Source organism: Narcine bancroftii, chromosome 2 (assembly GCF_036971445.1).
Source record: "Narcine bancroftii isolate sNarBan1 chromosome 2, sNarBan1.hap1, whole genome shotgun sequence".
Classification (NCBI taxonomy): Eukaryota; Metazoa; Chordata; class Chondrichthyes; order Torpediniformes; family Narcinidae; genus Narcine; species Narcine bancroftii.
The window spans coordinates 41367391-41387767 of NC_091470.1; the positions used below are offsets into that span (position 1 = coordinate 41367391).

Consider the following 20377-nt stretch of genomic DNA (forward strand, 5'->3'; position numbering starts at 1 on the left):
GCGGGACAGGCAGACACGGTTGCAGCCGTTGCAGGGGAAAATTGGTTGGTTGGGGTTGGGTGTTGGGTTTTTCCTCCTTTGTCTTTTGTCAGTGAGGAGGGCTCTGCGGTCTTCTTCAAAGGAGGTTGCTGCCCGCCGAACTGTGAGGCGCCAAGATGCACGGTTTGAGGCGATATCAGCCCACTGGCGGTGGTCAATGTGGCAGGCACCAAGAGATTTCTTTAGGCAGTCCTTGTACCTCTTCTTTGGTGCACCTCTGTCACGGTGGCCAGTGGAGAGCTCGCCATATAACACGATCTTGGGAAGGCGATGGTCCTCCATTCTGGAGACGTGACCTACCCAGCGCAGTTGGATCTTCAGCAGCGTGGATTCGATGCTGTCGGCCTCTGCCATCTCGAGTACTTCGATGTTAGGGATGAAGTCACTCCAATGAATGTTGAGGATGGAGCGGAGACAACGCTGGTGGAAGCGTTCTAGGAGCCATAGGTGATGCCGGTAGAGGACCCATGATTCGGAGCCGAACAGGAGTGTGGGTATGACAACGGCTCTGTATACGCTAATCTTTGTGAGGTTTTTCAGTTGGTTGTTTTTCCAGACTCATTTGTGTAGTCTTCCAAAGGCGCTATTTGCCTTGGCGACTCTGTTGTCTATCTTGTTGTCAATCCTTGCATCCGATTAAATGGTGCAGACGAGATAGGTAAACTGGTTGACCGTTTTGAGTTTTGTGTGCCCGATGGAGAGGTGGGGGGGCTGGTAGTCATGGTGGGGAGCTGGCTGATGGAGGACCTCAGTTTTATTCAGGCTGACTTCCAGGCCAAACACTATGGCAGTTTCCGCAAAACAGGACGACAAGCGCTGAGGAGCTGGCTCTGAATGGGCAACTAAAGTGGCATCGTCTGCAAAGAGTAGTCAGTATAGTTAATTAATAAATAAATTGTGGGAATTTTGAGATCCTGAAAAGCATGGAATGAATGTAAGGGTTCAAGATAATTAATCTCATCCCAATCCCATTGGAATTGGACTTTGACCACAAAATTACACCAAATTACCTCTGATGAAAAACAAGGAAGGGCAAAGTCATCAACTTGTGACTCTATCACAAAGTCTGTTCCCTAGCCACTGATTCATTCTCTCTCCCTCTAAAACTGACCCAGGCTAATCTCAGCCTTGATGTCATAGGTGACACAAAGTGGAGAGGTTTTCAACTTCTCACTACTATGGTCTGAGGTCCCAACTGCTTCAAAAGGATATCCATCATACCAGTGCTCAAGAACAACAATTTGACCTGCCTTTATGACTATTTTACCAGTGGCACTTACAACCATGATGAAGTGCTTTGAAACTTTGGTTCTGGAGCAAATAAACTCCTGCCTCACGAAGGTCATAGACACACTTCAATTTCCCAATTAGATACACAGCAGATACCATCTTGCTGGCCCTTTCATTCTGCATTCAATCACCTGGTTCACAAGAACACGCACATCTGGCTGTTGTTCTTTGATTATAGCTGAGAATTTAACACTACTGTACCAACAAGAGCTTGGATTCCGTTCATCCCGTTATGACAGGATCCTCTATTTCCTCACTGACAGATATTTTGGATAGGCAACATCACCACCTCCTCACTGACCCATGCTCTCATGATTGCATAGCCAATTTCAGCTCAAATGTAATCTATGAATTCACTGACACCACCACTATGGTTGGCCGAATAATAGGAAATGATGTCACAATACAGGATGGAAATCGTGAATCTCGTTCTGGCACCACACAATCTTACTCTCGACATCAGCATGTCCAAGGGGCTTATTTTGAACTTTAGGAAGGGGAGGCCAAGGAACCTGACACCTCTTTTCAATGATTTGATGGCAGTGGAAAAGGACCTCTCTTGGAACCAGCTCATCGAAGCAACCATGAAGAAGGCATGCCAATGGCTCTACTTTCCTAGAAGTCTGAGGAGATTTTTCATGTCATCAAATGCTCTATCAAATTTCTACAGGTTAACTGTGTAAAGCAGGGGTGTCAAACTCAAATTCAGGGAGGGCCAAAATTAAAAACTTGGACTAAGTCGAGGGCCGAACTAAATATTTATTGAAAATTTTCAACAACATCTGCATGTTTTCTCTTCTTTCAACATATGTAATGTTTAACTTTAGGAGGATAATGTTACAGGTCAGGAGTAGGTAGCTCAAGTTCACCCTTTGCTTAACCTGAGGGAAACATATTTGGTCCCTGTGGAGATGTAGTCAGCATTCGCAGGCTGTCTCCATTTTGGCCTGCATCAGGACTCAGCATTTCCTGCTCACTCCTCAGGCTCTAGGCCTCTATTCACCCTCGACCCACCATCCCTCTACTTGACCAGTCCTTTACCCAACCTCTACTCACCCCTCACTCCACTCGCTCTGCCTCTACCCACCCCATCCTATACACGCCCCTCTACTGCCTCTCCCCTCAACCTGTTCCTCCCTCTACCCGTCTCTCACCCTCTAATCACCCCTCCCCTACTCGCTCTGCCCCTCCCCTTTTACCTCTTCCCTATCCACCCCTCCTTCAACTCATCCCTCCCTCTAACTGCCCCTCGCACCACCATAACTTCCCCTGCCCATTACTCCTCACCTACACCCTCTGCCCACCCCTGCTTACCCACCCACTCAGGCCCAGCGCGCTGCCAATCAGCCTTTGCGGACAGCCACCATCTCTCCCTTCACGTGCAGGGCCGAACCAGCCGTCCCTGGGGTCCGCGCGGGTGCAAGCGCTGAAGGCCGTGGCAACTGGGAAAAGTGCGCTCGCGCTGTGGAAGGGCCGTCTGGTGCCAGTCGCGCGGGGCTTGCGCTGCCCGGGGGCCATGCGCAGCCTGCCATGCCCGTCGCGCTGACAGGGAATCACAGGCGCTCGCCCATCCGCCGCACCGCTCGACATGTGGGAGAAGTGACTGGTTGTGCGGGGAGCCTTCCAACTGGCTTGCCGGCTGATGACATCGACAGACTTCTCGTGTTACAATTTCTCGTGTTACAATGGGGAAGGATGTGTAATGAAGGGGGAGGATGGTGGGAGTGACATCACCAAAAAACAGCATCGGCTCTCGCTGCAGGGCGGGCCACCTCTAATACATTTTTAAATGATCTTGCGGGCTAAATATAATTATATGGCCCGCGGGCCAGAGTTTGACATGTATGGTGTAAAGTATACTGATCAATTACATCATGGTCTGCTTTGATAACTTAAGTGCCCAGTAATGCAGAAGGCTGCAGAAAGTGACAAAGCTAGTCAAATCCAGGGGTACTGACCTCCCATTTATTGAAATGAGAAACTACCCAAAAAGGCAGCCAACATCATGAAGGATCCCCTTCACTGTCTCAACCTCATTTCATTGCTACCTTCTAGGAGAAGGTACAGAAGCAACTCTAGGTTTACACAGTTCTTATTTAATGGCTATCAAGCTCTTGAACCTCTCTGTACTACCAGCACCACCAAAGATCTGTTTGCACATTTCAAACATCATCTTTATCCCCCTCTTCTACTGTGAATATTTCTTTATCAAAAGGATATTTTTGTTTGCCTTGACCTACTCTAGTAATTTAATATATACCATTTTAGTTGGTGCATGTTCCGAACCTGTTTAGCTGCAGGAATTAAGAAATTTATGCAGATGTGAATTGTACACTCTCTCTCTCTCTCTCTCTCTCTCTATAAATATATATATATATATATATATATATATAGTTGGATAATCATGTTGAGGAACTTTGGGAGACATCCGATGCGCTTTAGTATTTGCCAAAGCCCTTTCCTGCTCACGGTGTCGAAGGCTTTGGTGAGGTCAACAAAGGTGATGTAGAGTCCTTTGTTTTGTTCTCTGCACTTTTCTTGGAGCTGTCTGAGGGCAAAGACCATGTCAGTAGTTCCTCTGTTTGCGCGAAAGCCGCACTGTGATTCTGGGAGAATATTCTTGGCGACACTAGGTATTATTCTATTTAGTAGAATCCTAGCGAAGATTTTGCCTGCAATGGAGAGCAACGTGATTCCCCTGTAGTTTGAGCAGTCTGATTTCTCGCCTTTGTTTTTGTACAGGGTGATGATGGTGGCATCACGAAGATCCTGAGGCAGCTTTCCTTGGTCCCAACAAAGCTTGAAAAACTCATGCAGTTTGGCATGCAGAGTTTTGCCGCCAGCCTTCCAGACCTCTGGGGGGATTCCATCCATATCTGCTGCTTTGCCACTTTTCAGTTGTTCGATTGCCTTATATGTCTCGTCCAGGGTGAGGACCTCATCCAGCTCTAGCCTTAGGGGCTGTTGAGGGAGCTGGAGCAGGGCGGAATCTTGGACTGAGCGGTTAGCACTGAAAAGAGATTGGAAGTGTTCTGACCATCGGTTGAGGATGGAGATCTTGTCGCTGAGGAGGACTTTGCCGTCTGAGCTGCGCAGCGGGCTTTGGACTTGGGGTGAGGGGCCGTACACAGCCTTTAGAGCCTCGTAGAAACCCCTGAAGTCGCCAATGGAGGACCATCGCCTTCCCAAGATCGTGTTATATGGCGAGCTCTCCACTGGCCACCGTGACAGAGGTGCACCAAAGAAAAGGTACAAGGACTGCCTAAAGAAATCTCTTGGTGCCTGCCACATTGACCACCGCCAGTGGGCTGATATCGCCTCAAACCGTGCATCTTGGCGCCTCACAGTTTGGCGGGCAGCAACCTCCTTTGAAGAAGACCGCAGAGCCCACCTCACTGACAAAAGGCAAAGGAGGAAAAACCCAACACCCAACCCCAACCAACCAATTTTCCCCTGCAGCCGCTGCAACCGTGTCTGCCTGTCCCGCATCGGACTTGTCAGCCACAAACGAGCCTGCAGCTGACGTGGACTTTTACCCCCTCCATAAATCTTCGTCCGCGAAGCCAAGCCAAAGAAGAAGAAAAGAAGAAGAAATATATATAGACACAAAATCTAATTTCTCATAATCTGAGTTGAGTTCCATTGCTCATTCTGGGCCTGCTTCAGTTAATTGACTGTCAAAACCCTCATCCACTCTTGCTTACCTCTTGGCTTTTAATCCTCATTCTCTACAAATGTGATTATTGAAAACTATCATCAGTTTTTTTTGTGAATCTCCACTGGACCTGCTAACCTTTATCAGATCCATCTTAACCAATACCTTGTTAAGCTGTTGCATAGTCTCACTGCATTAGCTCTGTAATCTCTAGCCCAAAGACGGGATCTTCCCCAGGACATTGAGAGAAGTGAAGGAGGAAATAGCAGAGGCTCTGGCGGTAATTTTTCAAATGTCATTAGATATGGGGATAGTGCCAGAGGATTGGCGCATTGCGCATGTGGTTCCGTTATTTAAAAAGGGTTCAAGGAGGAAGCCTGGCAACTATCGGCCTGTAAGTTTGACGTCTGTGGTAGGTAAATTAATGGAGAAAATTCTTAGAGATAGTACTTATAAACATCTGGATAGACAGGGTCTGATCAGGAGCACTCAACATGGATTTGTGGGAGGAAGGTCATGTTTGACCAATCTGATTGAATTTTTTGAAGAGGTGACTAGGAATGTGGATGAGGGTAGCGCAGTGGATGTTGTCTATATGGACTTCAGTAAGGCCTTCGATAAGGTACCACATGGAAGGTTAGTTAGGAAGGTGCAGTCTTTAGGTATAAATTTTGAGATAGTCAAATGGATTGAACATTGGCTGAAAGGGAGAGGCCAGAGAGTGGTAGTGGATAATTGTCTGTCAGGTTGGAGGCCGGTGACCAGTGGTGTGCCTCAAGGATCTGTATTGGGCCCATTGTTGTTCGTTATATACATTAATGATCTAGATGATGGGGTGGTGAATTGGATTAGTAAATATGCAGACGATACTAAGATAGGTGGAATAGTGGATAATGAAGAAGGTTTTCAAGGATTGCAGAGGGATTTGGGCTGCTTAGAAAAGTGGGCTGAAAAATGGCAGATGGAATTTAATGCTGATAAGTGTGAGGTGCTTCATTTTGGTAAGAAGAATCAGAATAGGACATATGTGGTAAATGGGAGAGCATTGAGGAATACAGAAGAGCAGAAAGATTTAGGAGTGACGGTACATCGTTCCCTGAAGGTAGAAACTCACGTGAATAGGGTGGTGAAGAAGGCTTTTAGTATGCTGGCCTTTATCAATCATTGCATGGAATATAGGAGTTGGGAGGTGATGTTGAGATTGTATAAGACGTTGGTGCGGCCTAATTTGGAGTTCTGTGTGCAGTTCTGGTCGCCTAATTATAGGAAGGATATAAACAGAGTGGAGAGAGTGCAGAGAAGGTTTACCAGAATGTTGCCTGGGTTTAAGCATCTGGAGTATGGGGAGAGATTGGACAGATTGGGTCTTTATTCTTTGGAGCGTAGAAGGTTGAGAGGGGATTTGATAGAAGTATTTAAGATTATGAAAGGGATAGACAGAATGGATGTGGATAGACTATTTCCGTTAAGAGGAGGAAAGTTTAAAACAAGAGGACATGAGTTAAGAATTGAGGGGCAGAGGTTTAGAGGTAACATGAGGGGGAACTTCTTTACTCAGAGAGTGGTAGCTGTGTGGAATGATCTTCCGGGAGAAATAGTGGCGGCGGAGTCAATTGTATTATTTAAGAAAAGGTTGGACAGGTATATGGATGAGAGGAAGATGGAGGGTTATGGGCATTGTGCAGGGAGGTGGGTTTAGAAAGGGGTGTTTGGTTCGGTGCGGACTAGAAGGGCCTAATGGCCTGTTTCCGTGCTGTAATTGTTATGTTATGTTATGTTAAAATCCATCAAGATATCCAGATATGTTCAATTTCCATTTTTCAGTTTAATGACTCCACCAATGGAGGCTGTGCCTTCAGATAATCTCTTAAATTATGTAATTCCTTCCTAAACTTCTCCACTTTCTGCCTTTTTATCCTTTTAAGACTATTCCTACAAGCAACTCAATGACCAATACTATTGCCTTTAATAGCTCATCTTGTGCTTTGAGCCTTTAAATGACATTTTAAAATGTGCCAGATTAAAAGGTGAAACTAACTTCACACTTAATGGTTGTTTCATTCTGGAAAGGTCAATTGGCCGCTTGAGATGGGATATGGACAAATTATGCCTGTGAAATATGGCCTATACTTCGAGAAAAGAATAAAGTAAAGCCAATAAAAACCAATTACAAGGACTATGCAAAACAATTCAAATAGTGTAATTGCTCATTAATATATCCATATAAGCATTCAAATGGAAATTATAAAGTATTACACAACTGGTGTAAATTGTGCATGTGTGATACCTCTGTTGCCATTCTCCTACTTTTTGCCTTCTTTAAATAAAATCCTTTATTACCAAAACTGTGTGTTTAGAGTCCTTGCCTTTGAGACCTACCAAACCTGCTTCCTCACTCACAACAACCGGTTAGGATAATAGGACACCTCTGTTAGGGCGAGGCCAGGGTTGTCTTGGGGATGTGAGGATGATGGATTAATGATATGCATGAGTGAGAAAAAAAATAGAAGAGCATTTTGAGATGAGGGTGGTTATAGATACAGGACAAAACCAGTCAGTCAGTCAGAGAGAAAGACTGAGCCACTATTATAGGTTTCCTTTCTTGTTATGTAATAGTACAGAACATATCTTCTTTCTTTTTCTTTGGCTTGGCTTCGCGGACGAAGATTTATGGAGGGGGGAAAAAGTCCACGTCAGCTGCAGGCTCGTTTGTGGCTGACCAGTCCGATGCGGGACAGGCAGACACGATTGCAGCGGTTGCAAGGGAAAATTGGTTGGTTGGGGTTCGGTGTTGGGTTTTTCCTCCTTTGCCTTTTGTCAGTGAGGTGGGCTCTGCGGTCTTCTTCAAAGGAGGCTGCTGCCCGCCAAACTGTGAGGCGCCAAGATGCACGGTTTGAGGCGTTATCAGCCCACTGGCGGTGGTCAATGTGGCAGGCACCAAGAGATTTCTTTAGGCAGTCCTTGTACCTTTTCTTTGGTGCACCTCTGTCACGGTGGCCAGTGGAGAGCTCGCCATATAATACGATCTTGGGAAGGCGATGGTCCTCCATTCTGGAGACGTGACCCATCCAGCGCAGCTGGATCTTCAGCAGCGTGGACTCGATGCTGTCGACCTCTGCCATCTCGAGTACCTCGACGTTAGGGGTGTGAGCGCTCCAATGGATGTTGAGGACTAGTGGTGGACTAGCCTCGCCAAACGAACACAGCTCAGCGCGGACATTGGCGACTTCAGGGGTTTCTACGAGGCTCTAAAGGCTGTGTACGGCCCCTCACCCCAAGTCCAAAGCCCGCTGCGCAGCTCAGACGGCAAAGTCCTCCTCAGCGACAAGATCTCCATCCTCAACCGATGGTCAGAACACTTCCAATCTCTTTTCAGTACCAACCGCTCAGTCCAAGATTCCGCCCTGCTCCAGCTCCCTCAACAGCCCCTAAGGCTAGAGCTGGATGAGGTTCCCACCCTGGATGAGACATATAAGGCAATCGAACAACTGAAAAGTGGCAAAGCAGCAGGTATGGATGGAATCCCCCCAGAAGTCTGGAAGGCTGGCGGCAAAACTCTGCATGCCAAACTGCATGAGTTTTTCAAGCTTTGTTGGGACCAAGGTAAACTGCCTCAGGATCTTCGTGATGCCACCATCATCACCCTGTACAAAAACAAAGGCGAGAAATCAGACTGCTCAAACTACAGGGGAATCACGTTGCTCTCCATTGCAGGCAAAATCTTCGCTAGGATTCTACTAAATAGAATAATACCTAGTGTCGCTGAGAATATTCTCCCAGAATCACAGTACAGAACATATAATATTACACAAAATTACCCTCTGGCTGTTGTAACACAGAAAAAGAGTTGCCATTAGTGTTGTCCGGCATCCCTTTCAGTATGAGAGAAAGAGAAGCAAAAGAGAACCCCTTCAGAGTCACTGGGTGTCAATGGATTTGCCTCCAGTGCTCCTACAGCCTCCACAGCCACACACACTCCTGTTCAATCCATCGGCAACCCGAGCACCAGCTCCAAACTTTCATGAAACTGTCACGATGCCCTTCGGGAGCCCTTCTTGCCCTCAGTTACCTGATTCCCATGAGGCAGTCTCTAGCAGTCCCAGCCTGTTGACCATGTTGCCTGCAGCCTGTGTGGGACACTCAGTTGTTGAGCCCCTCATTGGTCCACCGCTGTGGACAATGCCTGTAGGGTCATTTCCTCCACCTGCTTCTGGTTCTCTGCACTGGTCTGCTGCTCTCTGGAGTCTGAAAGCCCTTGTGGCCGCTGCGAACCACAAGCGTTATCATCTTGGGCATAGAACAGTGGTTGCATGATTTTAGTTTAAAATATGTATGGAGATGTCTGGAGATGTCTGCATTAGGACTGGGTGGTTGAACCCTTCTGATCAGTGCTCTCTTGGGTCCACACTGGAGACACTTTAATTATGGATGATTTAAAGCAGAAACTGCACAATTCCATTTTGAATCCTATGCCCAAAGGGATGTTGGGATACTGTTCTTCATGTTTACACTGAGCATTGTTATACAGGTACACAATCCTTTATCCACAACCCTTGGGGGACAGTGTGTCCCGAAACTCGGATTTTTCTGGATTTCAGAAAGCCAGCTTTAAACCCATTTGAATTGTGCTGCTGTATCCACCCCCACCCCCTTCAAGTAGCACTGCCATCTCCCCCCAACCCCTCGCCTGCCCGACTCGAGCTGCCAGTTCCCCCCCACCTCGCCCACCCAACTCGCGCTGCCGTCTCTCTCCCCACTTGCCGGATTTTTGAGCTTTCCGGAATGTAGATGTCCAGATAACGGATTGTGTACCTGTTACAGTACAGTAGACCACAGACAGATAGGTAAGAGTGGGATAGAACATTTAAGTAGAAGGCAACAGAGAGCTCTGACCTTGCCCGACAGATTGAACACAAAACATTGTTTCTAACAACCCTCATCTAATATCGTTTATTCCATTTTTTTATATATATATATAAATGGAACCTGTTTACTGGATATATCCTAGAAATTAATCCAATGTGAACCTTTGTCCACTCTATCAGATATTCCCTTTGTCGTTTCCATTCTGATCCTACATATTCTCCCACTTGAAGCTAACTTGTTTTCTCTTTCTCAATTCTGACGAAAAGACCTTCAACCTGAAATGTTAACTCAGTTTCTCTTTTTACGGGTGATTGAGGGCTTCCAACATTTTCTGATTTCAAATTTCCAACATTTGCAGTTATTTTTATTGTCTAAGAAAATATATTCCTCTTAACATGATTTTTTAAACACTCCATGGTTGTTAAAAGGTAATTAGAAAGTCTAATATATGTAATTTCAGAGATTAATTTCATTTTATCCCAAATTAATAGAGTAATATCAATACATTACCTTAAATAGAAAGCCAAACCCCATCATAAGGTAAGAAGGTGGGAGATAGTTCTTTTTTCCTGGAAATATGAAAATTAAGAATATTAGACCTGCACTGTCTATGAGATCAAGAAAATATTGGAAAAGACTGCCAAACATTGTTCTCAATAAACATTGCACTCAATAAAAATCATGCAAGTTAATAAAAACAATCATAAGATGTTTTAGCAATATGAAACAATTATATTCCATCAGGGCTATCAGAGAAAATTATCTATAATTTTGTTAAGTACATTTTATACAATTTAAGCTTTATATCTAAACATGTGACTTAGAGCTATGGGGGGGAAATCAACTGTGGATAACTCAACTATGAAGATCATAAAATATCAAACTATCAATTCTCCAAATAAGATGAATGACATCAACAAATTTCATACCTCTGATCATGAAACTTCCTGTGGTCAGGTACTCTCCTGTAGGTGCTGTTTTTGATACCTGAAGGATTAAATGACACATCATGATTTTTTCCCCTTATTCTAAAATAATCTGAAATAAAAAAATTATGATCCATTCTCCAAGGGTATTACCAATTATTGGAGGCCTAATCAATGAATTATAAATCTCAGCTCTATTATTCTGTGGCAATGGAAGGCAGAAAGAAAATCACAGGGAAATTCTTCCCTCGTGCTCAAACGTTTACAGTGCAGGACACACGCCCATAATTAGTGCCAGAAAATGTATTGCAGCACTGATGGAATGAAAAATTAAGACAAGAGTGAAAAATAATGTTAAACGATGTTTCAAAATGTTCGGGGTTTGTTGGTTAATTGGGGTATTTGGGCAGAATGGGTTTGTGGACCAAAAGACCTGTTACCGTGTGCATGCCTAATTTTTTTTTTAATTAAAGGCCCGTTCTTAACCACAACACCAGAATAAATCATGGATTTTCAAGTTCATCATCTGGCTCACAAGGTGGCAGAGTGAACTGCTTATTTTCATTCCATTGATTTCAATAGACCCATGACCCATTCTGCCAGATTACTGCCCTGTTAATGCCCCACAACAATGTTTACAGTAATGTGTCAGTCACAGCTCATTGTTCAGTCTTGTTTTGATGACTCACTCCAGAGACTTTTTAAAATATTTTACATACACACCAGTGTAACGCTAAAGAACTACTGCACTTGTGGAGATGCATCCTTTTCGACAAAACATAACATAATCCCATTATTGGTCGACAAATAAAATCACTATTTGGAGACATCCCTGCTGCCCTTAAATAATAATAGATTAAACAGATTATCTGTCTGTGTACACATTGTCCACTATGTTTCCTGCACTTCAGTGGTGACAGCATTACAGTCTTTGACTTTGTAATGTTTTTGAAAGTTGTGAAAAATGCTCAGTAAACACAATTTTTCACAGCAATCAAAATGTTAATTATCATGTTTAACACTAATATTTGAATATCCAATTTGAGCATGCCTATGGTGTAACACTGTAACAAAAACCCTCACTGGCTGATTACCTGATTATGATGGACCCACCAAGCACTAGTAATTACACGTGCTTCCCATGCAGCACTGTAACAAACTGCCATTGTGCCAGCTTCTGTCAACGTACGAGGAGGAACTGCCTCCCCTGCAAATAAAGAATAAACCTTATATCAAGAGAATAAAGTAATAGATCCAAGTTGATAATGCCAAAAGAAAATGAACCTACCTTTCTGATTCTTGATGACACAGCTGGTAGCACCATGGAGGTCAGCATGTACATAAATATCACCTGTAAAACAAAATTACAACTACAACTGAAAAATTGTCAGACAAACATTGAAATTGTGGTGCCTCAATTGATTGAGTACTCTTGCATTCAAGTAGGGTGAAAATTATTTAGGATTCTTAACACTGGGCACATATGAATGGTCACAAGATGTATGGACTGGCAATAATACTAACATCGCTTGAAGGTCATCTTTAGGTATATTAGTCACTAAAATGAGTAACTTTCTCGGCCATTTCAGATGTCAATCAGAAATGTCCACATTAGGCAAGGATGGTGCATCCCAACCTTGATGAATAGTAATGAACCATACATGTTTTACTGATACTATCTTTTACTAGGTGTGATAGAGCTCTGCCCCATGCTAGACATATTGGGGCCTCAGAGTTTTTGCAAGAGCTTTGAAAAGTGCCCAGACTTTCACACTGCCAACCCTCCTAGAAACTGGGTAAACTTATCAGGCATATTGCACTCAGGAGCCTTTCCCACTGCACCATAATTTACCTAGTTAAGTGGGTGGGGGAGTTTTGCCTCCAGCGGTGACAATGCGAGAGCAGGTTGTGCTTTCACACAGCCAGAAGACGACTAGTGAGTTAACTCGGCTAGGCTCTGACGTTTGCCCCCAGCAAGTGTCACAGCCCTTTGAATTTAACTTGCCCTGCCAGGTTGGGACTTTTCACACCATGCGATTACTGGGTACAGACCCGGTAAATTACCCAGTTCAACCCACATGTAATCAGCAGTGGCGCTTTCAAATTACAGCACCTGGATAGCCGACCTGGGTGAGGGTGAGATTACTGAGTTGTTTAGGCAGGATCCTGCACCTTTCAAATAGCAGCCTGTTACATCACAAGTGATTTAAGGGGGATCCCACCTCTAAGATGACGTAGGAGTGACGTGTCATGCAGTCACGGGCAGCTTCACAGGGAATCCCTTTCTGTTTAAAGTTCTCCAAAAACACCTCATCCCCCCAGTGACTTGCCACTGCCGCGACCTTGGGGAGGAGAGGTGATGCCACGACATATTTCTGCCACAAATAGGGAGGGATGCTGCCAGTGCCAGAGTGGGTTCAGGTGGCATTGGGGATTATGGATAAGGAAGACAGCCATTGCTCCTGTAATCCTGCATTGAGCCGTTGCCGCGAACGGGAGGAGCTCGTCACAGCAGCAAACCCCTCCTCCCATTCGCGGCAGCAGAACATCACAGCACCTCCTCTCCCCGTTCACAGTAACGGCATGTCGTGGCAACAACCCCCTCGCCCCCTTTCTTGACAGCGGCACATCGAGGGAGCATCCTACATTGAGCCAGCCAGGGGTTACCCTGTAACCCAAGCATGCAAGCGCTGACGTCACTAGAGTAACCGGGTCTGCCATTTCCCTTTTCTAATTGCCAGAGGAGGATGCCCTGGTAAGTTTTACTTGGTTCCCTGAACTCCTCTGAGGTAGGTCTGGGACCCGGTTGGACCCTTTCAAATAGCCATGAACCTGGGTCGTTAACCAAGCAAATTGCCCAGTTAACCCCATTTTTACATGGGGATTTGAAAGGGCCTATAGTGTTAGGAATACTAATGAGGGAATTTATTTAGCAGATGGAATGATCTTTGATGTGCTTAATGGTAATTTTTCAATATGATCTCATGTTTTTAGATGAATAGATAAAGAAATCACCCTGAATCCCAAATGACAAAAACATACCAACCACTTGAACTGTATGTTAATTTAAGAAAGAGCAACTATTCAGAGCTGCAGAAACAACAGCTATGGAAAAGAAAAATGAGTGGCTCATACAAACCTGATTTAAGATAGCGTTTGACAATTAGCTCATTTTGCTGCTGGTCTCGGCCTGCTATTACGAGATAGTTTTCACTGCTGATAAACCACAAGAATTTCTCAAACCTACAGAAGAAAATGCAAGTTTGTAATAATAATGTACTGAAAACACTTACTCTCAAATCTGAAGCCACTAATGAACTGAAAAGTCAATGGCAAATCTTATATAACCTCAGAAATAAAATGATTCACCAACACTTTGTTTCGGTCTTTGCAGTTATCTACATCTTCATGCAAACATTTTCAAAAATTGGCAAAGCTTGATTGTTCAAATACTGTTCTGAATTTAAGGGCAGCAAGTTAGAATAAAATGTAACTGAATTATAAAACACTGAAAATTTATTCCCAATCAGCACAAATCAAAACGCAAATTTAAAAACTAAATTCTAAGTCTGAAAAAAAATGCTTTGAGACAAATTCGTTCACTTCAAAATTAGTGAGAAAGGTGGATTGACTTGAACGTAACAAGAATATAATTCCTTAATTTGTATCAGGCTAATTAGTGAGCTCTATATACTCAATACATACCACAAAACCTACCAATACACTTTCCTCGCCTTCTGAATTGTAATGACAGTTTGAACTTCTTTTAATGTCTTTTTTGTCTTCTTTTCTGCTGATTTAAATGCCTAAAATAAATTAAATATTGAATCAATTATAAATTTTAAAAGATTAATGTGAACACTTGGAACAAAATAATAAACATCAACAATTAAATAATCTTAAACCTACATTTAAAATTTAGACATAGTTTATGTTTACATGGGAAAATTTAGATAATATGCTCTTCTGGCCCATGTGCTCATGCCAAGCAAACACACCCATTTAAACTACAACCTTTGTACGTTTTGAAGGGTGGGTGAAAACCGGAGCACCCGGGGAGAACGTACAAACTCCTTACAGACAGCGGTGGCTGCAAATCCAAGTCGGTGACACTGTAACGGCACTGTGATAACTGTTATACTAACCATGCCGCCCTGTCATAGACTATGCAGTCCTTCAAGCCTGTCCAGCCACTGAACAAGATTGTGGCTGATCCTGGGTGAGAAGATCAGTTGATAATGAGTTTATTGTCATAGACATGATTACAATGTGCCACCAAACAGGTACTGATGTTAAAACTACATACAACTCCAATTATCCAAAATCAGAATATCTGAAATGCTCAGTTATCCAACATTTTTTTGGACCTGAAAGTAATGTGAGTTTTGCCTCCAAAAATTTTGGATAAATGAGAATATTCAAAACAATCAGAAATCCTCAGTTATCCGACATTTTTTCGGAGTCAAACTGGTATCACAGGTGGAAAATTGGTGAGAATTAAACATTATTTCATGCTTCAAAAGCCTCCTCTTGTTGTTTGCTGCTGTTTAAACACTGTTACAAGTGATTTACTGATGCTATTGAGCTGTTTTTAAAAGTATCATTTATCCGAAATAGGCCCGGTCCTGACTATTTCGGATAACCAGAGTTGTACTGTAACTATACAGCAAATTATCCCAGTATGGTAAGAAATAATAAATATAAAAGATCGATAACACATATTCAGAATTACAGAAAGAGCAAGAAAAGAAGGTTCAGTAAATGAAATAATGCAATAGTGCAGGTTTTTGTGGTCCACCAGTTCTTCCGGCATTTTTGAACTTAGAGATGCTGGACTTCAGATTTCTGAAGTCTTCCCACTATATCCTCAAATACAATTCATTTGGTCTCCAAAAATTAACTGATTTCAGCCTTAAATACACTCAAGGAATGAGCATTTTCAGCTCTCTGAAGTAATCTGAGGCACAAACTATATATACAAAATGAAATCAGGTAATACCCAGCAATTCAGGGAGCTTATTTGATTTGAGAAACAAAGTTAACATTTCAGGTCAATGAATGGTTCGGATACAAAAGTTACCTACCAGAAACATTCACTCTGTTTCTCTCCCTCTGCAATTTGCTGAATTTTTTTTTAGGATTTTCTATTTAGCTTTCAGATTCCTGGGATTCACAATATTTTGGTTTTATACAAGTACATATGTTTTACAAGGAGACTCTTCTCAAAGCATCTAGAATTTATGGTATATATCATAGAAACCAAAAGAAAGCTCATCAATTAACATCGTACTTGTTCCTAAGATCAGATGGTAATCCAACATTGCAAAAAAAAAATCAAAAGTGAACAAGTAATTCTCAGTTGAAATTTTAAAATAGTCAGAACCTTAACTGAAGTATCAATCTACTTCACTAATTTTGACCACGGTGGGAAAAGCTACATCATTCTGAAATACAGGGGGAGAGAAAAATCTCAAAATTGAAGTTATCATCAGGCCGCTCAAGAGAACCATTGTGGCTGGTTCAACAGGGCCATTAGAAACACAGGAACAAATCATTCTCCCCTCAATCTCAAGAGATAAACTAGACAGTAAAATCCATGGCAAAAATATGCTTAAATTTTTCTGCTATCTATGTCAATTTCAAAATACTAAATCCGTAACATGAAAGAGATAATAAAGTGGATTTGAGAAATATTTCCTACCTTTTCCGCAGCTTCAACTGTCTTCTGTTCTTTCTTTGCTGCATGTCTTTTTTGATCATAATATCTGCATCAAAATATGGTTTGAAAATAAATAAACAAATTCCAGAGTTGTGCATGTATTTAACATGCCCCAAAAATGGACAAATACATATCCTATTGCCTATTTTGTGCACTAGCCCCTCCTTGGCTGTCTGCAATTAAATACAAAACCAAAACAACTTGTTCCAGTCTCTTCATTTTCTTTTTCTCATTACAAGATCAGATGTTTTATATCTGTGCATCAGAATATTAATTACATGAACTATCCATATTGTGACAATGAAATCTGCATATTTAACGGCAATTCAGCAACACTTGAAAATTTAGTGCAATTCTAGGCAGAACAGGAAAGCCTGAGCGAGGGTACTGAGAAGGAACTTGCAAGTAATTAATTCCGGCACCACTCGCAGGGTTATAACGAATTACACTCTAGCTCATGATAGTGTTACCACATTGAAGGAGATGAGTTAACAAGATAAGGATTCTTAATTGCAAGAGGGAATACATCAGAATGTGTAAAATAAGGATCAGTAGTGCAAAGCATGAGGAGTATTCTATAATTCCCTTAAATAAATGATTTTATAAAGAATAGAAAATTGTTTTTCAGGAAGTAGATTCTTATCCTTTGAACAAATGAGAGATAAGTACAATATAACTGGAGATACAGCGCTGGCATATTACCAACTGAGATCCTACTTGAAGGATAAATTAGGAAGCAATTTGAGTTTACCAGAGGGAAGTAACCTTGAATATGTGATTACAGATACAATGTTAATCAAAAGATTTATAACAAATATGTATATTAAACTGCAAGAAAAGGAGAATGAGGAAACAAATGGTAAAACTAAACAAAAATGGGAACAAGATTTAAATATAAAGATAAAAAAGGAAACATGGGAGAAATTATGTTCTGGAACGATGAGAAATACAATAAATACGAGGCTACGTATGATACAATATAATTGGTTACACAGACTATACATTACATCGCAAAAGTTAAATAAATGGGACCCAACAGTATCTGATAGATGTTTTCGATGTAAAAAAGAAATGGGAACAACAATTCATGCAATCTGGACATGTGAGAGAGTAGAAAAATTTTGGGAAGATCTCAATCAGATATTAAATAAAATAACAGAAAACAATATACCAAAGAATCCAGAGATCTTTCTCCTAAGTAACATAAAAAACAAAGAATTTGGAATTGATTTGGAGGATGCACAAAAAAGATTTGTTAAGATAGCCCTAGCCGTAGCAAAAAAATGTATTATGTCAAACTGGAAATTGGAAGATAATTTGAAAATACAACAATGGTATATAGAAATGAATAAATGTATTCCATTAGAAAAAATAACATATAGTTTAAGAAATAATATTGAAATATTCAAACAAGTATGGGAGCCTTACATTAAATACAATAGCGAAAACCTACCAGGGACAAACATTACCTAAGTTGATGGAAGGAGAAGGAAAGAAAAGAATGGACTCTGTAGAATTTCTGGTGTATTTTTGTTGAATGACAACATTGTCTGACTGAATTAATGCAACCTAGATTGTATACCTAAAATGGATGAGAGGGGGGGGTGGCTTGGGAGGAGGGAGGGGGGGGGGGAGAAAAAGTCACTGTAAATGTGTGAAAAAGAAAAAGTGTATATCATGGCTAATGTGATTTATGGTGTGAAAAATAAAAAATTTAAAAAAAAATAAATGATTTTATATAATCTTTTATGTACAAATATCTTAATGGCTAAATATTCCAATTACAAAAAATAACTGCTAATTTCACAATTCATTCACTACAGTTCCCAAGATATTTGATATCTGAATACCACAATCTCAAATGTTAACATTAAAGTCACAGATTGTATGGATTTATGAGATGAGCACGTACTTTTTAGCATTACCATAAGCGGACAAGCCAAGGTCCACATCTACCAATATTGGTTTGTTCTTCTGCAGTAGTTTCTTCTGCTGCTTATTTTTATTCTTTTTCTTTTTGCTTTTTAATTGTTCATTTTCGGCATCTTCATCCAGATCAACATTTTGATCTTCTTCATCTGTAACATAAGGATTTCTAAACAAAGTACAGAATTATATTAATAGTGGTAACTCACACAAACCATATAATAACTGACATTTTATACTATATCACATCCCTGCTCTTTAAAAATAAAGGATAATGGAAAACAAAAACCCTAACAAGTGAAAAATCGTTGAGGAATCTCTGACATCTCATTTTTAGGTTATTTAAAACAATTTGAAAATATTTTATGATTAAGAATGCAAGTAAAATTAAGGATGAAAAGAGATCATTTCTTTTAAAGTTCATCACTATCCTACCAACAAAAAATCCAGAAAAACGAATGGCAAAATAACAAACAGGATTAAATGGTGCAGCTGAATGTGTTTTATAGCAGTCTAGGTTCTGAACCTAATCAAAGTCAATAGAATTTTGTACATAATCAACACCAATAAAATACAACAGAAGTATTCATAAAACATAGGCAATGAAAACTATCTGCTTAATGAGCTTTGAATTATAGGAAATACTAAGAAACACAGGCTTTTTGACCAGAATATGAAGCAACTTAGCAGTGAACTCATTTGTATTAAGTGACAGAAATAGCTTTTTCTTGTTTCAGGAATGGGAGCCATTATTTTAAATATGATTCTGCCATTCATGTTATCCCCAAGGCTTAACATCGAACAGGACACAAAAGTACAGACCCTTCAGCCACAATATTATGCTGATCAATATAAACCAATTTAATTAACCCCTCCTTCCCACATAGCACATAACCCTCTATTTTTCTTAACCTTGTGACGTTTTTAAGCAAAATATTACAACAGGCTGAAACATGCTGGAAAATTTTTGGAAATTCCATGCTGAACCATCAGGATTTCTGAACATAACCGTCATTAGGCTTAAGATTCCTGAATGAACTCCTTTTACTCTTCATTGGGGCTATTCTGACTGTTGGGCTTCTCCTGGCACAGAGCAGCAGGGAATGAACTTGCTACAGTTCCTGAGAATTTTCACCAAGAAATGTGTCCATTGAATTAGGTTACACCTAACACAGGAATAATGATTTCATTCAGTTCATTGTCGAGGAATGACTGCATGAGATGAAGGTGACTTTTTTCATTAAATTCATTTTTATTATTCAATTTTCCCTTTTTTTAAACTTTTTGCATTATTGATTTTTAAATAATGGTAGATTGTTTTTAATGCCAATGGCATTCAGGATCCTTGAAAGGTTTGATTGCCAGGTAAGCCTAGGGTCATGGTTTAGCTGATTGTTGAACTTTATTTAAGCATTTCTTGGTGGGATCTATCCCTGGCTTACTGGTAGGCATCAATCATGTTAGTTTCAGGCAACAAGTCATACCAGTTGAAGAACAAATATAATACAGGCGGAAACGCACAAATCCAGGACCCTGTGACATGACTATTGGGAACATCATCAGGTTGAAAAGTAAAGGAAAAAAAAAAAATCACAATTGGGAGTTGTCTATGGGCCACCCAATAACAACATTTCCGTGGCACAGGCAATAAACCAAAAAATTTTGGAGGGATGCAAGGACGGAACAGTTGTTACCGTGGGGCACTTTAGCATGCATTGGTCAAGGCAACCTTGAGGACTTCATGGAATGCATACATGATGGCTTTCTTGAACAGCACATTACTGAATCTACAAGGGAACATGCTAACCTATTTCTATTTAATAAATATTTTATTTCATACTAGCTTAACCCAGAGAGCAGATTCATTTAGAGTAGTACAAGACTGTCACAGGCACTGAGCCAGTACTTGCTTACTTTACTGTTCCAATAATTGGGGTTGATGCCTGGCCTCTATGG

General features: G+C 41.4%; 1 protein-coding gene across 9 annotated transcripts in view; it reads right to left on the bottom strand.

Annotated features, from left to right (window-relative positions):
* Window positions 1-20377, bottom strand: part of LOC138753426 (ribosome quality control complex subunit NEMF) — a 109188-nt gene that overhangs the window by 43260 nt on the left and 45551 nt on the right. For all 9 annotated transcript variants that reach the window (XR_011351160.1, XM_069916397.1, XM_069916398.1 and 6 more), the window contains 8 exons: window positions 18408-18590; window positions 16478-16541; window positions 14494-14582; window positions 13916-14019; window positions 12065-12127; window positions 11871-11983; window positions 10780-10837; window positions 10361-10419 (listed from right to left, as the gene is read on the bottom strand). Coding sequence is in view for 8 of the 9 variants with exons in the window: in XM_069916397.1 (XP_069772498.1) it covers window positions 10361-10419; window positions 10780-10837; window positions 11871-11983; window positions 12065-12127; window positions 13916-14019; window positions 14494-14582; window positions 16478-16541; window positions 18408-18590 (733 nt within the window). In the remaining variant the exon portion in view is untranslated. The remainder of the gene's footprint in view (window positions 1-10360; window positions 10420-10779; window positions 10838-11870; window positions 11984-12064; window positions 12128-13915; window positions 14020-14493; window positions 14583-16477; window positions 16542-18407; window positions 18591-20377) is intronic.